We start from the raw sequence: 20,477 nt of genomic DNA on the forward strand, positions 1-20,477 counted from the left end.
TAACCTAAACATGTTAAACATAGTAATACTTTAACTACGATTTAAAACGAGGTAAGCTATTTATAAATTTGAGGGCATTAAAGCAAAATGGCGTTAAGTAAAGCGAAAGCAGATAAAGAAGATTTATTGAATTGTCCGATATGTTCTGAGGTAACTATACAACCGAAAATCTTACCTTGCATGCATAGTTTTTGTAAACAATGCATACACGAACATATTTCAAATATAGGACGTAGCGCTAACAGTCGTATAACCCAATTTACATGTCCAGTTTGCAGATCAGTCGTGAAACCTAGAAATCCAGAAGCGCCGGTTGACGAATGGTCTCCTGCTCTTCAGTATAATCTTACCCTTGACATCATGATTTCTACAACTAAGGGAGATAAACAGCAAGATTGTAATGTTTGCGAACAGCACCATCAAAAATCACTTGCCAAGTTCTGGTGCAAAAGTTGCGAAAAAACTTTGTGTGAAAAATGTAACACAATGCACAAATGGCTTCTATCTTCACATCCAGTAATTACATTGGAGGAATTCGGAAAAAATATATCTGGACTTGATTTGCATGCAGTGTCTGAGAATTGCAATGAACATCCATCTAACAGTATTGAAGCTTTCTGCTTCAACCATGATCAGCTATGTTGTATCCAGTGCGTTACTACAAATCATTGGAACTGTGAAAGCGTCAAGTCAATTGAAGAAATTACAAATTCTGATAGTGTGTACGAAACTATTCAGGATAAATTAGAGTGCATCAAACAAGCAACATTAAAACTTCTTAACGAAAAACAAAAACAAAAACATGATCTTAAAGAAAAGTTGAAAACCACAGGGAACGACGCAGCCATGTTTTTTGAACAAGTTAAATGTAAACTAGATGCCATATTTGAGACATTTAAGAAGCAGTTAAATGTATTTTTGGACGAACAAAATACAAATCTGAATATTCGAATGCGTTTACTGGAACAATTCGTAGGAAGTTTAGACCACTGGATTACTGTTAACAGAGTCGTTAAAGAGTTTGGAACCAAAACACAGCATTTCATTCAAGTTGAAACCATGAAAAATCAGATAACGGCAAGCCTTATCGAAATAGACAAGGTTATCAAGCATGAGACTTCATTTAACATCAAATTTGCAAAAACCGAGATATTAGAGCAACTGGAAACAGCTGATACGATTGGAATGTTAAACAAAACAGAACTTGATTTAGGAGATCAAATAACAGATATTCGCAATTGCTGCAAAACGTTAGGTATAAAATGTCGTCCGAATTTTATAGATATCGGAGTTGAATTGGTGAAAACTTTTCACATCAAAGGATCGTACTTATCATGTGGAGTATGTGTAGGTAAGGATCACATTATACTTGGAAACAGATCATTAAAGAACATACTACAGGTGTTTGAAAAAAAATCTGGTTTTGTTATCAATACTGCAAAGATTGCAGTAGATGCTTGTCGTTTGTGTTATGACGAAGAACACAATCAAATTTTTATTTCTTCTTTCGAAAAAAAAATATTATATAAAGCAGAGATAGTTGGAAACCGTATCAGAAATCCTGCATGGTTGACCTTTAATAAAGATTACGTCGGAGCCTCATGTAAACACAAAAAACACATTTACATAGTTGTAGACAAAGCTATAAAAAAATTCGTCTCGACTGCAGGTCCAAATAGTTCGACGGAAATGTCAACTGTCGTTTCTACAAATACAGACTGTGGGACAAACGGCATGAATATATTTAGACAAAAGATTATTTATACCACAAAAGACAAAGAAGTCAAATGCATAACACTTGATGGGGAAGAAGTTTACTGCTTTAAAAACGAGATGATTAAAACCCCTGAATGTATAGTTGCCTTGCCGTCAGGTTTGGTTTTAGTTGTTGATCGAAACAACAAAGGATCGTTACACGTTCTCTCAGAAGACGGTACTAAACACAAGACACTTCTTCAGAAGTTTAACACTATATCGGACCCACGTGATATCTGGTTGGACAATAACGATTCCGAAACATTTTACATAGCTGGTGGGGAGTATTTGGAGATGTACAGAATTACTTGTGACTAGCAGATTTATGTGGACTTATTTTACATCCAGCTAGTAGAAACATTACGACTGTAGCTTGCAGGAAAACGCTTTTATCGGATAGTAAAGGAAAACAAATCGAAACACAAAATTGTAGCGTACAGTTCTTCAGTGTATCAAGAAAAATTGAACGTATTACCAAGGATATTAATACAACAAGCGAAAAGTGTCATTGTGAGAAAACAAACCGTACAAAACCTCTTAAATTTGGCCACAAATGTTTTAAAATGGTATTCCGATATAACGAAACTTTCTTTATAGACAGATCAAATCTTTTCACGTAGTGTGCTAGATGCATATAGATGTGCTTATAGCTATGATTAACCATGTTAACACAGTATACATGTTTCAAAATTTATGAATAACAGTTCCATTTGGATTTATTGACGTTATTTATACACACACAAGGCAAATATATTTACTTATCAAAGCTCATATGAGCTTCCGAAAACATTTGCCAGCTCCGTAGCCTGCATTGCACCAATAACCAATTAATTTTGTGAAATCATAAACACAAATAGAAGCAATACGACATAATTTTTTTATTGTTATTCTCTGCCGCTGTGTAAAATCCCAATAAAACAAAGGAAAACAGTAACATAAACATACGAAATAACATTGCCATTGAATTACGAAATAAGGCACATACAGAACATGATATTCAAAGGAGGGTCCATTACTTTTGAGCTTGTTTTCGAGGCCTTAGTTGTACATTATTTGTCTGATTTTGTCACTGGTTCTTATTCAAAATGTCACATTTACTCTTTACTCTTAAAAATCCCACGAGTATGTATCGCAATGATTCTTTGTGACAAAAAAAAAAATAAAGGTTATCAAGAGCTGTCATCTTTTCAATGTTAACTCTTTTTGTCGAGCCTTCTATTTTAGTCAAACTAGCGATACATAGCGATCCTACATTCTACTGCCGTCGTTGTCGTCGGCGGCGGTGGCGTCCACAAATATTCACTTTGTGGTTAAAGCTATTGAAATGTTAACAACTTTCTTAAACTATTCTGGATTTGTACCAAACTTGGACTTGATTATGATCATAAGAGAAAATCCAAAAGTAAATTTTGTAAAAAAAATAATTCCAGTAAAAAACAATACATTTTCTCTGTGGTTAAAATTTTAATAACTTTCTAAAACTATCCTGAATTTGTTCCAAACTTGGACAGAAGCTTGTTTATGATCAAAAGCTAGTACATGTATCTACAAGGAAATTTTGTAAAAATTTTGTACCTGTTTATCCGTATTTTACCTGTAAATGGACTTAGTTTTTCTTCTAGTTAATGTTATATACAGTTTGCAGTTACAGTTTTTAAAACATTTATTAAATTCATAAACTATGCTGGATTTTTACCAAACTTGGACAGAAGTTTCTTACAATCAAAAGATAGTATCGAGAGGAATATTTTGATTGTTTTCTGCCTCATGTTTTTGAGCCTGCGATTAACAGCAAAAGTAGGCGAGACACTGGGTTCTTGGAAACCCTTACGAATTTTTGTAATTGAGTTGCTCTCTGTACCATATTCTTTTCTACCCTAGTTGTCACCTTAGTGCGGCGGAATATAATGACTGAATCATTCTGTTTTCCATTAATGTAAAGTAACTATAATTGGGTATTTTAAGTATAAAATAAAGTGACAAAGAGACAAATTATAGTACAAAAGACACAACAAAGAAAACTAAAGACTAAGCAATACGAACCCCACCAAACACTGGGGATGATCTCAGATGCTCGGGAAGAGTAAGCAGATCCTGTTACACATGTGGCACCCGTCGTGTTGCTCATGTTATTACAAACCTGGTCAATAGTCTAATTCGATAGGCCACATACGTCGTGGAAAGGGAAGTGGATTGTAGATTATACGACATAAAGAACATATCCGATATCATCTGTGAAACGGTTATACTATAAAGGTCAACCAACTCGTGATTTACTCCACCCTTTGCACCTCTTAGCTTAATAGCTTCCTCGTTAGCAGTAACCCCTATTAAGAAAATCATGATAGGAAATACAAGCCCGGGAATATCGCTTCATTTGGGAGATATATACTCCGTATTCAGGCGCTGTTGTTATGTTGCTACATAGAAACGGAAAGTTCACAATTGCGAAGTTGAACTCATCTCTTTTGTCGTAACGTGTTGTATTCAACTGACCCTCATTGTCTATGTCTAGATGAAGACAAGATATGAGGCAGACTTAACTGTATCTACTGTATCCTTTATCTCTAGTTCGATGGGATAGATGCGTTCAACATAGTCACCAAATGTTGAATTATTAAGAGAACATCATCTATATAGCGGAAATTAATATAATAGGATATTGCTAACCTCTTATCTATCTTCCTAAGAAGTTATTGTATAAAGTCAGCCTCATGATACTAAAGAAACAAGGCGGCAAGAAGAGGGACACAACTGCTTCCAATTGAAAAGTTGACAGTCTGTTAAAAAACACATCCTCCAAACGTAACAAATATATTGTCACTCAAGAAATCAGCATCTTGATAATGTCAGTTTCAGATAATTTAAAATTTAACTAAAATACTAAAATTGTGAAGATTTCAGTAATTTGGCATGACTTAAAGATGCTAGTACCCGATATATGTGAATTGTATTGTCAAAAAAGGCCCATATCTATGTAGCAGAAGTATTCTACTTTCCATTAAGTAGCTAAAAGATTACATTTTCACAATTTGTTAAAACTGCTCTATTTGCGGACCAAAAGGGGGTCTTACTAAACCTACTCCTTTCCAAAATATAACTGCACCCTTTGAGTTAAAATCATTTTCTTAAAAACCTCATTGTCAGCTCCAAGCTTTTTTAAAATGAAATCAGGATACCAAATACTTTAAACCAATTTTCTATGTCCATGTATACTTCAGAATATGAGGCATAACAAACAGATGTTGATGTATTACTGTTAATGCTATGATCATCAGTGAGATGGATGCGATCAAGATTGCCATCAGATAAAGAATAATTCAATATCAGAGTAACAATTTTGATAACAAAAAGTTAATAAAACATATGATTAAGTTTCTTCTCACTCCTCGAATCCCTTGTATGACGACACAAGAAATTTATCAGCAAAAAGAAAAAAATAGCTAAGCTGTTTCGAACACTCAAACACACCAATCGAATGAAAAACAACTTGATACAGCCATTTTTAAACGTAGGAAATGATAGATCAAACCATTGATATCCAGCTACACCTCTCACTTGTATATGACAATTGCATAGTAATCCATTGTATAGACAACAATATGTGAGCAAAACAAACAGACAAAAATGTAATAAATTATGTTACAGTAGTACCAACGCAATCTGCGAAATTTAATACATAAAGGTAACAGTAGTATACCGCTGTTCAAAATTCATAAATCGATTGAGAAAAAACAAACAAATCCAGGTTACAAACTAAAACTGAGGGAATCACATCAAATATAAGAGGAAAACTACGACACAACAGAAACATAACATTAAAATGTAACCCACAGAAACGAACTATATTATAACAATGGCCATTTTCCTAACACCACGAGTAGTAATGAACACACAACAAAGTATCATTGGATTCCAGTTTCATCAGTAGTTATGTCAAAATCCAGCATAATAGGGTTTCAGTAATACAAGGTTACATAAATGATTTAAAATGGAAAGGCAAGCATTTTAAAGTAACACCTGTATATATTTCATTTTTCAAAGGTTACTTCATGTTAAAAACATCTGCGTAACTTAGAACTACTATGTGAAATTGTAACATATAAGCTTTTGTTTGATGAGAATTACGATATTCTTTTTTTTATAAATATTTTTTATACTGCAATTTGCTTTTTTTGACATAGGTTTCTCCATATAACTTCTGGTTTACTTTATTTTCTCCTATCATATATGCTGATAGATTACTATTATTGTGCTATACTTTAAATATCGGTGTACTTTTTATTTCGGTACAGATCGTTCTGATACAGACTTTGAGGACTGTTGGTTAAAGATGACTCAGTTATATTTGATAAACAGGATTACAGAGGTTTGCAAGCCCATCCAAGTAATTGATTGGCAACTGTGGATTGTTGCTTTTTTCTATTTTGGCATTTTGTAGACAATATTCGTCGATAGAGAGAATTTTCAATTGAAATACAAATTTCAACAAATTATGATCGTAAATTGACCTCTTATAAGAGTTGTTGCCCTTGATAAGACAATTTATTCCTTTTACGTGTTTTCCAAAAACTGTAAATGAGAAAAATTGTATGAAGTAAATTTTGATTTATAAATATGCCAATTTGACTAAAATTGTCAATTCACAGCTAATAAGAGATATTGCAATTGAAAGATTAATTTAGTTAAACATTTTGTAGAATTATTTTTGAAAGAGTAGAAAATTCATTAGCAAATCTGTGGAGCACACAATGATTTTTTAATAAGTCATCACGGCTTAAATTGTCAACCGACTCCTAAGGTATTCCTCCTGAATGAAAATTCTTGTCCGATTTTCTTATATGTATAGTTGAATCCGAGATATTAATAGAGATGTTAAATTATCGTGACTACGTCGTAAAATGTTTGCATGAAGCTTAGTGCAGAAATATTATCACGGATCTATGTAAATAATTCTAAGTCAGACGTACATGGTTCCCTTACTATCATTTAATGCACCAAATAAAATGACCGAATTTGTTTTCTCTCAATCTAAATTTATGACTTTCGAACAGCAGTAGTATAACAGCAGTATACTACTGCTGCCTTTCTTTACGAAGAACAAATTATATTTGTTTTTGTATTCAGACTTTGCCAAAACCACGGTCACAAGCTTTATAGAAAATACGTAGTCTACGAAAATTGTTATCAACGCAAATTAATGATTTTACAGCAGTTGAACTTGCTTTCAGAAACTGTAAGTACTCTTAGATCGATACTTTGTTTCTTATGTACTTATAACTTTGCTTCATTGGTATGGTGTGACACCACTGACTACTCTTTGGGAGAACCAGCGCTCACAAACAAGTTTAATTCCCGCAAATTTCATATTTGCATGATATCAGCGAATAGTATGTACAATCTTTGAAAGAGCCTGCGCTAATAAAGAAGTTTAATATCGGTGAATCTCTCATTTGCATGCCCTCACCAATAGCATGTGTAACGTGGTTGTCGATGATTGCATTCTGTTATAATAACTTTCATTTTTGCATTTTTTTACAATTTTGTAATCCCATAGTAATACTATGTACATTTGGCGATTTTGCTACTAATTTGTTCTTTGAGTCTCTTATAGATAATTATCTCTTTGTGATCTAAATACAATAGATATCATTTTGTGTATAGAAAGGTACCATCAAAGCATGAAAATGAAGAACATTACATCTGTTTCATGCTATAATTTTGATCCATTGTTCCTATTGTTTTTATGTTAGAATTTAGAATGGAAACAGGGAATGCGTTAGTTGTTTTGTTCCATATACCGGTCTTTTGATATAAGCAAATTACTGCTGATTATTTACAGTTTGTTCTTATGTTGTGGTGTGAAATCAAAGTACCAAGTCAGAGGCGGGTTCAAATATATTTACCCCGCACAACTCTGCATGTGTCTGTCCCATGCTAGATGCCTGTAGTTCAGTGGTTGTTGATGAATTGTGTCTGTCGTATATTGTTCTTCGTATATTATTCTTTTATAAATAAGGCCGTTAATTTTCTCATTAAAAATATTTCGCATTTCTCGTGTCGTAAACTTTTAAAACCGGCTATAATGTATGGGTTTTCCCATCGTCCTAACGTTTACTTATACTTGCTTACATTCTCTGATCTTCATTAAACATGTTAACACTGTGTTGGATAGATGTCTCATTTGCAATTATACGCATCTTTTTATTTCTATCGTAAAAAATAGATACGTTGTACATCTACGTATGTTTACATGTAAGGCCAGTATGATTTAAGTTGAGATAAATCAATCTTAGCATAACCATACGTTATAATCTTTATAGAATAAAGTTATGTCGAAATGCGATATATACCCAATGCAAAAGAAGGCTTTTAATCTACATGATAAAGAAAATTTATAAAATTGAAATGCATATGATTACATTGTCCATATTAAAGTTACACGTATTGAAACACTGATGAAAAGATAAAGTATGTGTATATTCACTTAATTGTGTATATAGTCATAGTGAACTTTTATCACCAATTCAAAACGAGGTAAGCTATTTAAGTATTTGGGGGTGTATACGCAAAATGGCGTTATGTAAGGCGAAAACAGAAAAAGAAGATCTATTTAGCTGTCCGATATGTTCTGAATTAATCACACAACCGAAAATATTACCTTGTATGCATAGTTTTTGTAAACAATGCATACACGAACATATTTCAAATATGGGACGCAGCACCAACAGTGGAATAACCCAATTCACATGTCCAGTTTGCAGATCAGTCGTGAAACCGAAAGATTCGGTAGCACCGATTGATGAATGGTCTTCTGCTCTTCATAATAATCTTATCCTTGCCATCATTGTTTCTACATCAAAGGGATATAAACAGCAGGACTGTAATGTTTGTGAACAGCATCAACAAAAAACCACGGCCAAGTTCTGGTGCAAGGGATGCGAAAAGACTTTGTGTGAAAAATGTAACAAAATGCACAAATGGCTTAATCTATCTTCACATCAAGTAATTGCATTCGAGGAATTAGGATCAACTATATCTGGACTTGATTTGCATGCAGTGTCTGAGAATTGCAATGAACACCCATCATATAGTATTGAAGCTATGTGCTTTGACCATGGACAGTTATGTTGTATTCAGTGCGTTACTGTAAATCATTGGAACTGTAAAAGCGTCAAGACAATAGAAGAAATTACAAACTCTACTGAAGTTTACGACACACTTCATGATAAATTAGAATGCATTAAACAAGCAACCGTAAGACTTCTGAACGAAAAAGAAAAGCAAAAGCGCGATCTTAAAGATAAAATGGAAAACATAAATGCAGATGCAGCAAGGTTTATTGAACAAGTTAAATGTAAGATAGACGGTTTATTTGAGACATTTAAGAAGCAGTTAAATGTATTTTGGGACAAACAAAATACAAATTTAAATATTCGAATGCGTTTACTTTCACAACTCATTGGAAATTTAGACCACTGGATCAATGTTAACACAGTGGTAAAAGAGTTCGGAACCAAAACACAGCATTTCATTCAAGTTGAGACCACGAAGAACCAGATAAAGAGCAGCCTCAATGAAATAGATACTGTTACCGAACATGATACAACGCTTGATATTAAATTGGCAAAGAATGAAATTTTAGAGCAACTCGAAACAGCTGAAAATTTACTTTTATTTGAAAAGTCAGAACACGATTTAGGCGATCAAATGAAAGATATTCGTAAATGCTGTAAAGCTTTGGGTATTATATATCAACCAAGGTTTAATGATATCAAAGTCGAACTGATTCAGGTTTTTCACATTGAAGGATCTGACTTATCATGTGGAGTATGTGTAGGGGAGGATCACATTATACTTGGTAACCGATCAACAAAGGACATAATACAGGTGTTTGACAAAAAAACTGGTCTCTTAATAAACACAGTTAAATTCAATGAAAATACTTGCCGTATGTGTTATGATAAAGAGCGAAATCAAATATTTATTTCTTCGTACCAAAAGAGAAAATTGTACAGAGTTGAGATAGTAGGAGCACTAGTGAAAGATCCGGAATTACTGACCTTTAATAGTGATTACGTTGGGGCATCTTGTAAATCTGGTGAACACATTTACATAGTTGTTAACGATGCTATTAAAAAATTCGTCTCCACCACTAAACCAAGCGAATCGGTGGAAATGACACCCATCGTTTCTACTAATACATTATGTGGGACAAATGGCATGACCATTTTAAGAAAACATATTATTTTTACAACAAAGTTAAACGAAATCAAATGCAAAACGCTTGATGGGGAAGATGTTTACTGCTTTAAAGACGAAGCAATCAAAACCCCTATAGGATTGAGTGCTTTGTCGTCAGGTCTTACTTTAGTGTTAGATCGATATGACAAAGGATCTTTACATGTGCTTTCAGAAGACGGTACTAAACACAAAACACTTCTTGACAAGTTTGACACTATCACGGGCCCTCGCGATATCTTGTTGGACAATAATGATCACGAAACATTTTATATAGCCGGTGGGGAATATCTGGAGATGTACAAAATTACAAGTGATTAAACCAATTTACTTTGGACTTATTTTGTATCAAAAGTTGTATGTTGTATCTTGAATATTACACGCTTATTGCTGGTTTAACAAAAAATGACGGTTAGACAATATAGAAAATAATAACCAGCCATCTGTAAAAGCTGAACCCATGATAAAATTAAGAATTCTCGCTCAGGCTCACGTTAAACTCTCATCAAAGTTAGTGTACATTGTCTGCTACACATTAAGGGTAATGGGAGTTATTAGCTTGGGTAGAAATACACAACAACAATCAATGCAAACGATACCCTTAAAATTTGTAGGAGTTACTTTAATTGTCAATAAAAAACCAGACATTTGATTAAATAAATGATTTCTAATATTGTATATTTTAAGATGATTCGTTGAGATATAATTACAAAAGCAAATTGTTGTTGGTAGGTACAAGTACAAGGCCACGTCCACTCTGTTTAATTGTAAAATGTATTTCTATTTGTATCCATCTGATGAGTTCAGCCTTTTTCAACTGATTTTTAAAGTTTGTTTTTATGTAGTACTGTTACACCACTGTTCTAGGTTAGTAAAGGGTTGAGATTAAGCTAGAATTAGGATCCACGATTTAATGATTTCCATTAGTCGCAGCTGTATCCAACTGATCCAATCAAAAACGGCCTTTACGATGATCACAAACAAATGTAGAAAATGCAAATAAACAATTGCTACGAGCAGATTTGGCAAGAAATCTTTAGCCAAAACAAAGAACGATATTTAGTGACAATCTTTAAGTTCTTAATCAATCAATGGTTTCTGAGTATGTTTCTTGTGCACATGTTGGAATGCTCATGGTAATTAAATGGTTCACGAAATTTTAAAACACTAGACAAACCCGGTTTACACCTCCCTACTGAAGAGTCTTCAAGTGCTATAATTGGTGAGCAACGATGTCGTTGGAACTGACATGACTTTTTTCTACCTGTAGATAACGCATTATTGTAATCACAAATGTTAACTTTATCTGCCAAGGGTGGAAAGGAGAGAACTGGATCGTAAATCTTGGCAAGCGAATATGACACTCGAAGCACAACAGCAAAAGTGAATGACAAGAATACAACACGCTTAAATGTCTCGCCTTCTTTACTTACCATTGATATTATGTTTCTAGTCCTTTAAATGAAAAGCTTTACTACAACTATTACACAAACTTAACACGATCCAAGGAAATGAGGTCAAGGTCATATAAACCAAACCAAACCAAACCTGCACGACTGACATTTTAATCATAAAATATTTCCATACACCAAATATAGTTGACCTATTGCTTATAGTATTAGAAAAAAAGACCAAAACTCAAAAACTTATCTTTGACCACTGAACCATGAAAAAGAGGTCAGGGTCATATGACACCTGCCAGATGGGCATGTTCACCTAATAAGCATTCAATATACTAAATGTAGTCGACTTATTGCTTATAGTTTCACCAAGAAAACTAAACATTGACCAATGAACCCTGAAAATGGGGTCAAGGTGAGATAAACCATGCCAGACAGACATAAAACTGAAATGTACATTTTACAATCATTCCATACAACAAATATAGTTGACCTATTGCTTATAGTTGAAAAAACAGACGGAAACAAGACTAACAGGTTCATCATAAAATATTCCCATACACCAATTATAGTTGACCTTCTGCAAATAGTATTAGAAAAAAGACCAAAACACAAAAAAAAAAATCTTTGACCACTGAACCATAAAAATGAGGTCAATGTCATATGACACCTGCCAAATGGACATGTTCACCTTACAATTATTCCTTACATCAAAATATAGTAGACCTATTGCATACAGTATAAGAAAAACAGACCAGATTACAAAAACTGAACTGTGAAACTGAGGTCAAGGTCAGATGACACCTGCCAGCTAGACATATACACCTTACAATCCGTCTATACACCAAATAGATTAGACCTATTGCTTACATAATCTGTGACTTGAACACCAAAACTTAACCGTGTTCACTGATTGAAAGAATGAGGCCGAGGTCAAGTGAAAACTGTGTGATGGGCATGCAGTCCTTGTAAGCGGTACGCACATACCAAATATACCAAATATAGTTATCCTATTACTCATAATAAGAGAGAAATTAACATTACAAAAAATCTTAACTTTTTTTCACTGAACCGTGAAACTGATGTCAAGGACAATGAACGTGTGATAAACGGAAACTTCGTAACATAAAGCATAAATATACAAAGTATGAAGCATTCAGGTCTTCGACCTTCTAAAATATAAAGCTTTTCAGAAGTTAGCTAACACTACCGCAGCCATATCCGCCGCCACCGCCGCCACCGCCGCCGCCGCCACCGCCAGATCACTATCCCTATGTAGAGCTTTCTATGACAAAAGTTGCAAGCTCGACACAAAATGACTATAGGCTTTAAAAAAATAGTGGGATGTATAAATAACGAGTCGCACCAAAATTATATGACCGAAAATGGACTAAACAGTAAAGGTTAAAACTATACAAAGACAATTAAAGAATACAAGATTTTGCGTAGCTGTAACTAATGTGTAGAAACTGCAACATAATAACCCTCTGAACATAGCTGTGAATTAAAGTGGTCCGGAAAATTAAGAAGTCTATATGTTCCACAAATGACACCATTCATGTTTTTGCATATCCTGGCGGTTTTTCTTTTGATTTCAATGCTCTTCAGTTTTTGAACTTGGTTTGGCCTTACTGATATTCTACTGCCACTAATGAGTTTAATGCAGACACAAATCGCGTCTGACTTATTAAATGATAAACCTGATATTCGTCGAAAAATGCCTCTAACAAATTTAGAGGCATGGTTTCTAATAGTCCTATTGGTTGATAAAGTCTCGCGTTAAGTTTGTCAAGCTATGTTAATATGGACCTCCTTTTTTAATTTGTTTTATAGTAAGCCATTTTGTTATTGCATTTTTTCTAGGCAACATTTCAAGACCTATCTGTCTAAAACGAAATATAACTTTTGCAATTTTATTTCACTGTAAAAACTCTGTTTGTAAAGAGTTCCGAAGAAAACTATTTTAACTAATAGAAATGATTATTATCCCCATGAAGAGCATCGTAAATACTTCTTCTCTTCGTCGTTGATTTCTCTAGAGCGTGTACAGTTTTGATTGTTGTAGGCTTTGCATTATTAGTACTATACGTTGTATTGTCATTCGCACTATAAAGTACTGGGATATCATACGGACAGCTACCAGAAACATTTCTGGCCAAATTACTAGCTTTTACTGTATCTTCAATTTGTGCCACCGTGTAATCTTTTTTCCTAATGATATTTTTTTCTCGTCCTTTGAAGGTTTGTTCTGTGAAACCACTTGACAGGAAGCTCTCATTTACAGAACCTTGTCCTTTGAATTTACTTTGTTGGATATTACTGACGTTTATTAAATCAGAAGATTTATCAGAGGAGTTAGCTGTGATAAATCTCGAACTTTGTGGATTGTTAACATGGTATTTACTGTATGCAAGTTTATTAGCGCTCATTTCTTTTGAGGATTTTTCTGCTAAGGTACCTTGAAGAAAGCTTATATTTTGTTGAACGTTTCCTTTATACTTTTCATTTCCGTCAGTTAAACCGCTTTTCAGTCCAAGGACACTGTCATTTTGTGTATTGCTTTCTGTAATTCTCTTACGTGTATTATTTACAGTAGCTACATCTGGAGACATTTCGGAACTATGATATAATTCTTTAGGATTTTTTAGTTGTAACATTGTTAAATTAGTATGATCATCCTTATTAAGCCTATGGTGTTGGACTATGGATTTTTGTTGTTTGATATCCACAGAGTTAGACGTGGTTCCGGATAATTCATGTTTCCGTATTATATTGTTATCTTGCAAATCACCCACAGAGAAATTATCATTCACTGCTCTGGCATTATTCTGTGAGATGTAAGATATTCCTTTTGTACTATTTTTGTCTTCTCCAATTTCTGTTTTGGACATAGATTTATCATTGTTTAACTTCAATTTCTCTTTATTGTCTCCTGTTAAATCTGCTACTTGACTATTAAGTGGTGATTTATTTTGCATATCGTTATACTTATTATTTCCGGGGAAATTGTTTTGGTCCAAACTTTTAGGAGTGTTAGCTTCAGATGATTCAGTTTTATTTGATATACCGGATTCTCTGTTTGTTGATGTGTTGACTGATTTTGACAACACCATCGGACTGGAAGTATTATTAACAGGATATCCAGTATTTGTTTGGCAACTGTCGATTGATTTAGAGTTATTGGTTTGTGGATTATCTATTTCAATAAAAGTAGTTCCCTTTTGTCCCTTCGTAGTTTTATTGTCATATGTTACTCTCACAGGTTTTGGTTTAGATTCCATATTTGCAGTTTGATATGTTTCAGTTACATTTGATGAATGAATACTATCCTTTTTGTCGCTTTTACTCATTTCTAATTTCTTCACTTTTGAATTGGAGGAAGGATCATGAAACGTACGGTTATCAACATCCACAAATTTTGTAATATCAGATTCTGTTGCTTTGGTAAGTTGATGCTTTCTATGGTTGGTCTGATTCTTGCCATTAACAACAACACCCAGGTGTTCTGTGTTCGATTTCTTTGAATCATCAGTTTTATATTGTTCTTTTGCTTTCGAAGGTGTCACATAAGTTTCATAGTGGTCGTTCTTGTCGTCAGTTGTATTTTGATTGTGAATATTCTTTGATGTTTCTCTTGATACATTGTGAATATGTCTGTCGGAACTGTCGGTGTATTTTGACTTTGACCTTGATGCACTCTGTTGATTATTTTCGTTCTCTTTTATCGTCGATTTGGCTACGTTTTCATCAAATTTTTTACCTTCATTAACATCTGGAATCGGTTTGTTGTTTTTCATCTTGTTTGTGCTACTTCCGATTTGTTTTTTCTCTATATCTACTGATGTACTAGTATATTTCTTCTGAGTTATCTTTTCTGTCTCATGATCCCGAAATCTGTCAATTGCGTGAACACCGGGCGTTCTGCTTGTATAACATGTGTCCTCATCTTCAAATAACACTTCTGCATTATCTACCATGGCGTCATCATGTTTCCTGTTCATAGTAAGTTCTCTTTGATCTTCTTTGTAAGGTTTTCGGGAGTTGCTTATATTTTGATCTCTAATCTGGATCTGTTTGTTTTGATATTCTTCGTCTTTTTCAAAGACTGGCACGTGTTTGTCGTCAACATTATTTTTGTTGTTGTTGTTTGTACCAACGCTGCGATCCCCTGATTCCTCTGAATGTCTTTCGCTTGTATTATCATTTGAGGTTGATTGCTTTTGTATATTGTGCTTGTTTGTTTTATGTCTCATTACAGTAATTTTGTTTTTCTCTGACATGCTTACGCCAGTCAACTCGTTTGTTTTTTCTGTGTGTATAGCTTTATTGTCCATGTCTTCTTGGTTCAGTTGATTAGATATCTTCGAATTTCGTTGCTTTTTAATGTGACCATTGCTTTCTCTTTCACCATGTTTATCGGAGTTGTTTTTATTATCCTGCTTCATGTTGTGATTATGTACAACAGCAGTTTCATTACCGTTGTTTTGTTGTGAAGAACCTTTGTCACTAAAGTCAGTACTTTGACTCAGATTTTGATATTCCTTATTTCTATCATTTAAGCTTCTATGCATGACAGTACTTTGACTTGGGTTGTTTAATTGCTTCTTTCTGTCATTTGAGCTTCCGTTAATTACAATACTTTGACTCGGGTCGTTATATTCATTCTTTCTGTCATTTGATCTTCCGTTTATTACAATACTTTGAATCGGGTCGTTATATTCATTCTTTCTATAAGTTGAGCTTCCATTCATGACAGTACTTTGACTCGGGTTGGTATGTTCTTTTTGTTCTTTATTTGGGCTTCCGTTCATGACAGTACTCGGGTTGTTATATTCATTCTTTCTATAAGTTGAGCTTCCATTCATGACAGTACTTTGACTCGGGTTGGTATGTTCTTTTTGTTCTTTATTTGGGCTTCCGTTCATGACAGTACTCGGGTTGTTATATTCCTTCATTCTATCAGTTGAGTTTCCATGCATGAAAGTACTTTTACTCGAGTTGTTTTGTTCTTTCTTTCTGTTATTTGAGTTTCCGTTCATGAAATTACTTTGACTCCGGTTGTTATAATCCATATCTATATCATTTGAGTTTCCGTTCATGGTATTGGTTTTGCTATCACTCTCGATAGTCCTTCCCTTTAAATCTTTCGGTGGAATATGCGCAGTGTTTTCTTTGCTTTTCGTATTTGTTGCTTGTAGATTATTGCTTGCATCATTATTTGGGTTTCTATATTGATTAGCTGATTTGATGTTATTATGATAATTCTCAACGCCATGTTTTGACTTTTCTGTAGAATTTTTGGAGCCTCCATTGTGTACAAGAATTGTTTTAATGCCAATGTCTTGTTCTGAAGAATTGTTACTATTTTTGTCATTACCATGATTATTTCCCAAGTTGTAATTTTCCATTTTTCTGTCATTTGACCTTCCGTTAATTGCATTATTTTGACTCGAATTGATAAAATCCTTTTTTCTATCATTTGACGTGCCGTTTACGACAGTATTTTGACTCGGATTGTAAGATTCCATTTTTCTATCATTTTGACTCGGATTGTAAGATTCCATTTTTCTATCATTTGAGCGTCCGTGTATGGTAGTATTTTGACTCGGATTGGTATATTCCTTCTTTCTATCATTTGAGCTTCCGTTCATGCCAGACGTATTGTCATTACACTCGACCTTAGTCGCCCTTCCCTTTGTATCTTTAGATGGTTTATGCGCAATATTTTCGTTTCTTTTTAGATATGTTGCCTGCTGATTATTGTCATTAATATAGGACTTTTCGCCTCGATTTGCCAAATTCTTTTCACTAGAATAGCTGAATTCTGAAACAGCACCAACTAAAAGAATGTTTTGTCTTCTATGGCCATGTGATTTATTACTGGAATCATTATTTATGTTTGTGTTTTGTTTATTATATTTGCCCTTTGTATTGTGTTGATTCCCATAATTTTCAACGACATGCCCTGATTTTCCTGTAAAGTGCTTGGAGCTGATATTAGTGTTGTTCGTATTGGCGCTTTTGGCAGCGTCATCCTTTGCTTGTATCTTTTTGTTGTGTGTTTGGCTTGTCTCGTGACTTCTTGGTGACATGAATAAGATTGCATCTAATTTGTTGACAGTTTTTCTGAACGATTTAACGGTTGACCTTCTAGCGTTCGTATAAAGACACGTTTTGTCTTCAGGATCGTGTCGGTTATGCGTTAAATAAATCAAAGGTTTTAAAAAGAAAGATAGAATTGCTCCAATTAGTGTAATAGTATAGAACCCACTCCATATATTTTCGTGCAAACTATCGTAAAATGTTACAATGTAATACGGCAACCAACACAGTATTGTTGTTATCCAAATAATAAAAACCGTGACTGCGAGTTGAAATTCATCATTGCTGTTTTCTAGAAATATTTTACGACTATTTTTGGTTACATTTCTTTGGGCATTTTTTAGTTGTTTCAAAATTCCTTTTCGTTTTCCATTGGGATGGTTCAATGTATTGACCGATTCTGGTTGTCCAGTATTTTTAGGAACTGATTTCAAGTATGATTTGGTTTCACCACTGTTGGATATCGTGTCCTGTTTTGTACCTTGAAGTTTATCAGCATTACACTCTTTTGTTCTATGTTCGGTCTTATTTGATCTTGATTTTCGTTTTTCTTTCTCAAACTTTGCATTTGATATACAAGGAAACGTGCATATTCCTACGACGAAAAGAATTCCTAGACTTACTACAAATATACCAACAAGAAAGTATAAGCTTCTAGTTAACTTAGGTATACAAGCAGCTTGGTACGTGTCATAAGAAATCTCAATCCAACCTGAGAGTGGAATGGCAGCTATACCAAGATTTAAAATCCAAACAACAATGGCGATCACTGCTGTTTTCCATTTAGGCTCGAATAACGTTTGATAGAATCCTTCATTTTTCACTTTAACAACTCTTTCAATGCAAAGTAAAGCTACAAACGTACAGTTTGATAGATATACAAAAACGAACACAACACCTTGTGCCGAGCAGAAGTAACTTGTAAGTTCCCAAGCTGCCATAATAACAACAATGCATATCGGAATTAAGATGGCGAAAGAAGCCAGGAAATCCAAAATAATAAGTTGTAGTAATAGCTGGTGAAATGCTGTGTGCAGTTTATTCCTTTGTTTTATCGTCACAATCAAAATAATATTAAGACTGATACTTAGAAGAATGACAATCACAGAAATAGACACTAAACTGTATGGTACTAATTTATTTTCAATCCACTCTGAAAATGGTATGCCCATGTCTGTAGCTATTTTGTATAAACGTTTTGAAAAGATTACTCTTTCGCACTACATACTGATATTGAATATTTAAGTCATTTATAGACAGTTACGTTGTTAAATGCATTGTATGTGGCAATCTCTCTGAAGTTGAACAGAATAATAATAATGAATGTTGTCATAATATACACTAGACTTCACTAAGCGAGAACACATTTCGAAAGAAGTACAATATACTACTAACATTATGCAGCTTATTGATATTCAATATACAAACATTTATTTAATTTAGAAATAATCTTCATTTAATGAATTGTCACTGAAATAATATTTTCTTAAAGAATGCACTAGTTAAATATGGTCACAGACTTTTATTGATCATTGGTCATTATTTTTTATAATATAACACATTTTAATATGACCTGGAATGTATAAATCGTCTTAAAGTACACAGGGCCAACGAAATAACGAGTAAATCGTTGAATTTACATGTTAATCATAACTGTAAAGTTTAATTACAAGTTTGATAACTATTAATATAAGGTTACATTTAAACATATTTGATAAATGAATCTGACTGAAAGCAAGCTAAACATTGTTGTTAAAGACCCTGTGTTTCACTCAATACATAATTTGGGTTAGGGCCTTTGGTGACTGTGTAGTTAATATATAAGCAACCTATCTTTGTATTTATATGCACAAAATCATATCCAAGAGTTGCTTTTGATCTTTCTTTGTGTGTCTTACTTTTCTCGGATGTTTATGGTTGGTGTGGTCTGTTTCAATGTCCGGTGTTTTTAATAAACTTTTGTAATCAGTTAATTTTGGTCAACATAATCTGTACGATAATTTACGTTTGAAGTTGGATTCATAACAAACTGCACATATATATATTATAGTTAATTGCTATTAATAAGTATTACAATATGCATTGTGTTTAAATGCAATATCAGTATTTAGTTCTATTTTAATCTTTAATCAATCCTAATTCTATCTTACTTTTGAGATATAGTATTTCATATATTCAAATGTGACGTAATTTTTAATGCCTTTTCACCATCGTATGTGACGTAATTTTTAATGTCTTTTCACCATCGTATGTGACGTCATTTTCATAATTTACTGCGTTGAGGCCTGGACTGAGTCGGGTGTGTCTATCCTGTGTTGGTCATTCATTATGTATTCGTGTTTGTTTATGTAATGAGTTAATACTTCAGTTTCATTATGTATATCTGTTATATTCATTTGATAAAATTTACTGTTTGCAATAGCATTAATTGTTCTAAATAATAAGGATGTTCTTATCCCAAGCATAAAAACTTAGCCGTATTTGACACAACCTTTTTCAACTTTTGATCTTCAGTGCTGTACAACTTTGTACTTTTTTTCGCTTTCGATCTTTTATATCTGGGCGTCACTGGTGAGTCTTGTGTGGACGAGGCGCGTTTTTGGCGTATTAAATTTTAAACCTGATGCTTTTTGTTATTCATTAATCATGTGTTTCTTTGTCTAATACGTTTTCCTATTTATTTGTATTGTAGTCCTGTAATATTATGTTGTCATTTCTATGTTATATTTAACATTGCCATTAAAGTGCGAGGTTTGGCATGCCACAAAACCAGGTTCAACCCACCATTTCTTCCTTTAAAAATGTCCTGTACCAAGTCAGGAATATGGCCATTGTTATATTATAGTTCGTTTCTGTGTGTGTTACAATTTAACGTTGCGTCGTTTGTTTTCTCTTATTTTTGAGTGTAAATTGACATTGCGATAAGACGTGTCACGGTACTTGTCTATCCCAAATTCATGTGTTTGGTTTTGATGTTAT

At 33.6% G+C, this 20,477-nt stretch overlaps 1 protein-coding gene across 1 annotated transcript; it reads left to right on the forward strand.

The window, feature by feature from the left end:
* Positions 1 to 81: 81 nt before the first annotated feature.
* LOC143085187 (E3 ubiquitin-protein ligase TRIM45-like) lies at positions 82 to 2,851 on the forward strand. Its single transcript, XM_076261418.1, has one exon. The coding sequence runs from the start codon at positions 88 to 90 to the stop codon at positions 2,071 to 2,073; it is 1,986 nt and encodes a 661-aa protein (XP_076117533.1). The 5' UTR covers positions 82 to 87; the 3' UTR covers positions 2,074 to 2,851.
* The last annotated feature ends 17,626 nt before the right edge of the window (positions 2,852 to 20,477 follow it).

The sequence above is a fragment of the Mytilus galloprovincialis genome, chromosome 8 (genome assembly GCF_965363235.1).
Source record: "Mytilus galloprovincialis chromosome 8, xbMytGall1.hap1.1, whole genome shotgun sequence".
Classification (NCBI taxonomy): domain Eukaryota; kingdom Metazoa; phylum Mollusca; class Bivalvia; order Mytilida; family Mytilidae; genus Mytilus; species Mytilus galloprovincialis.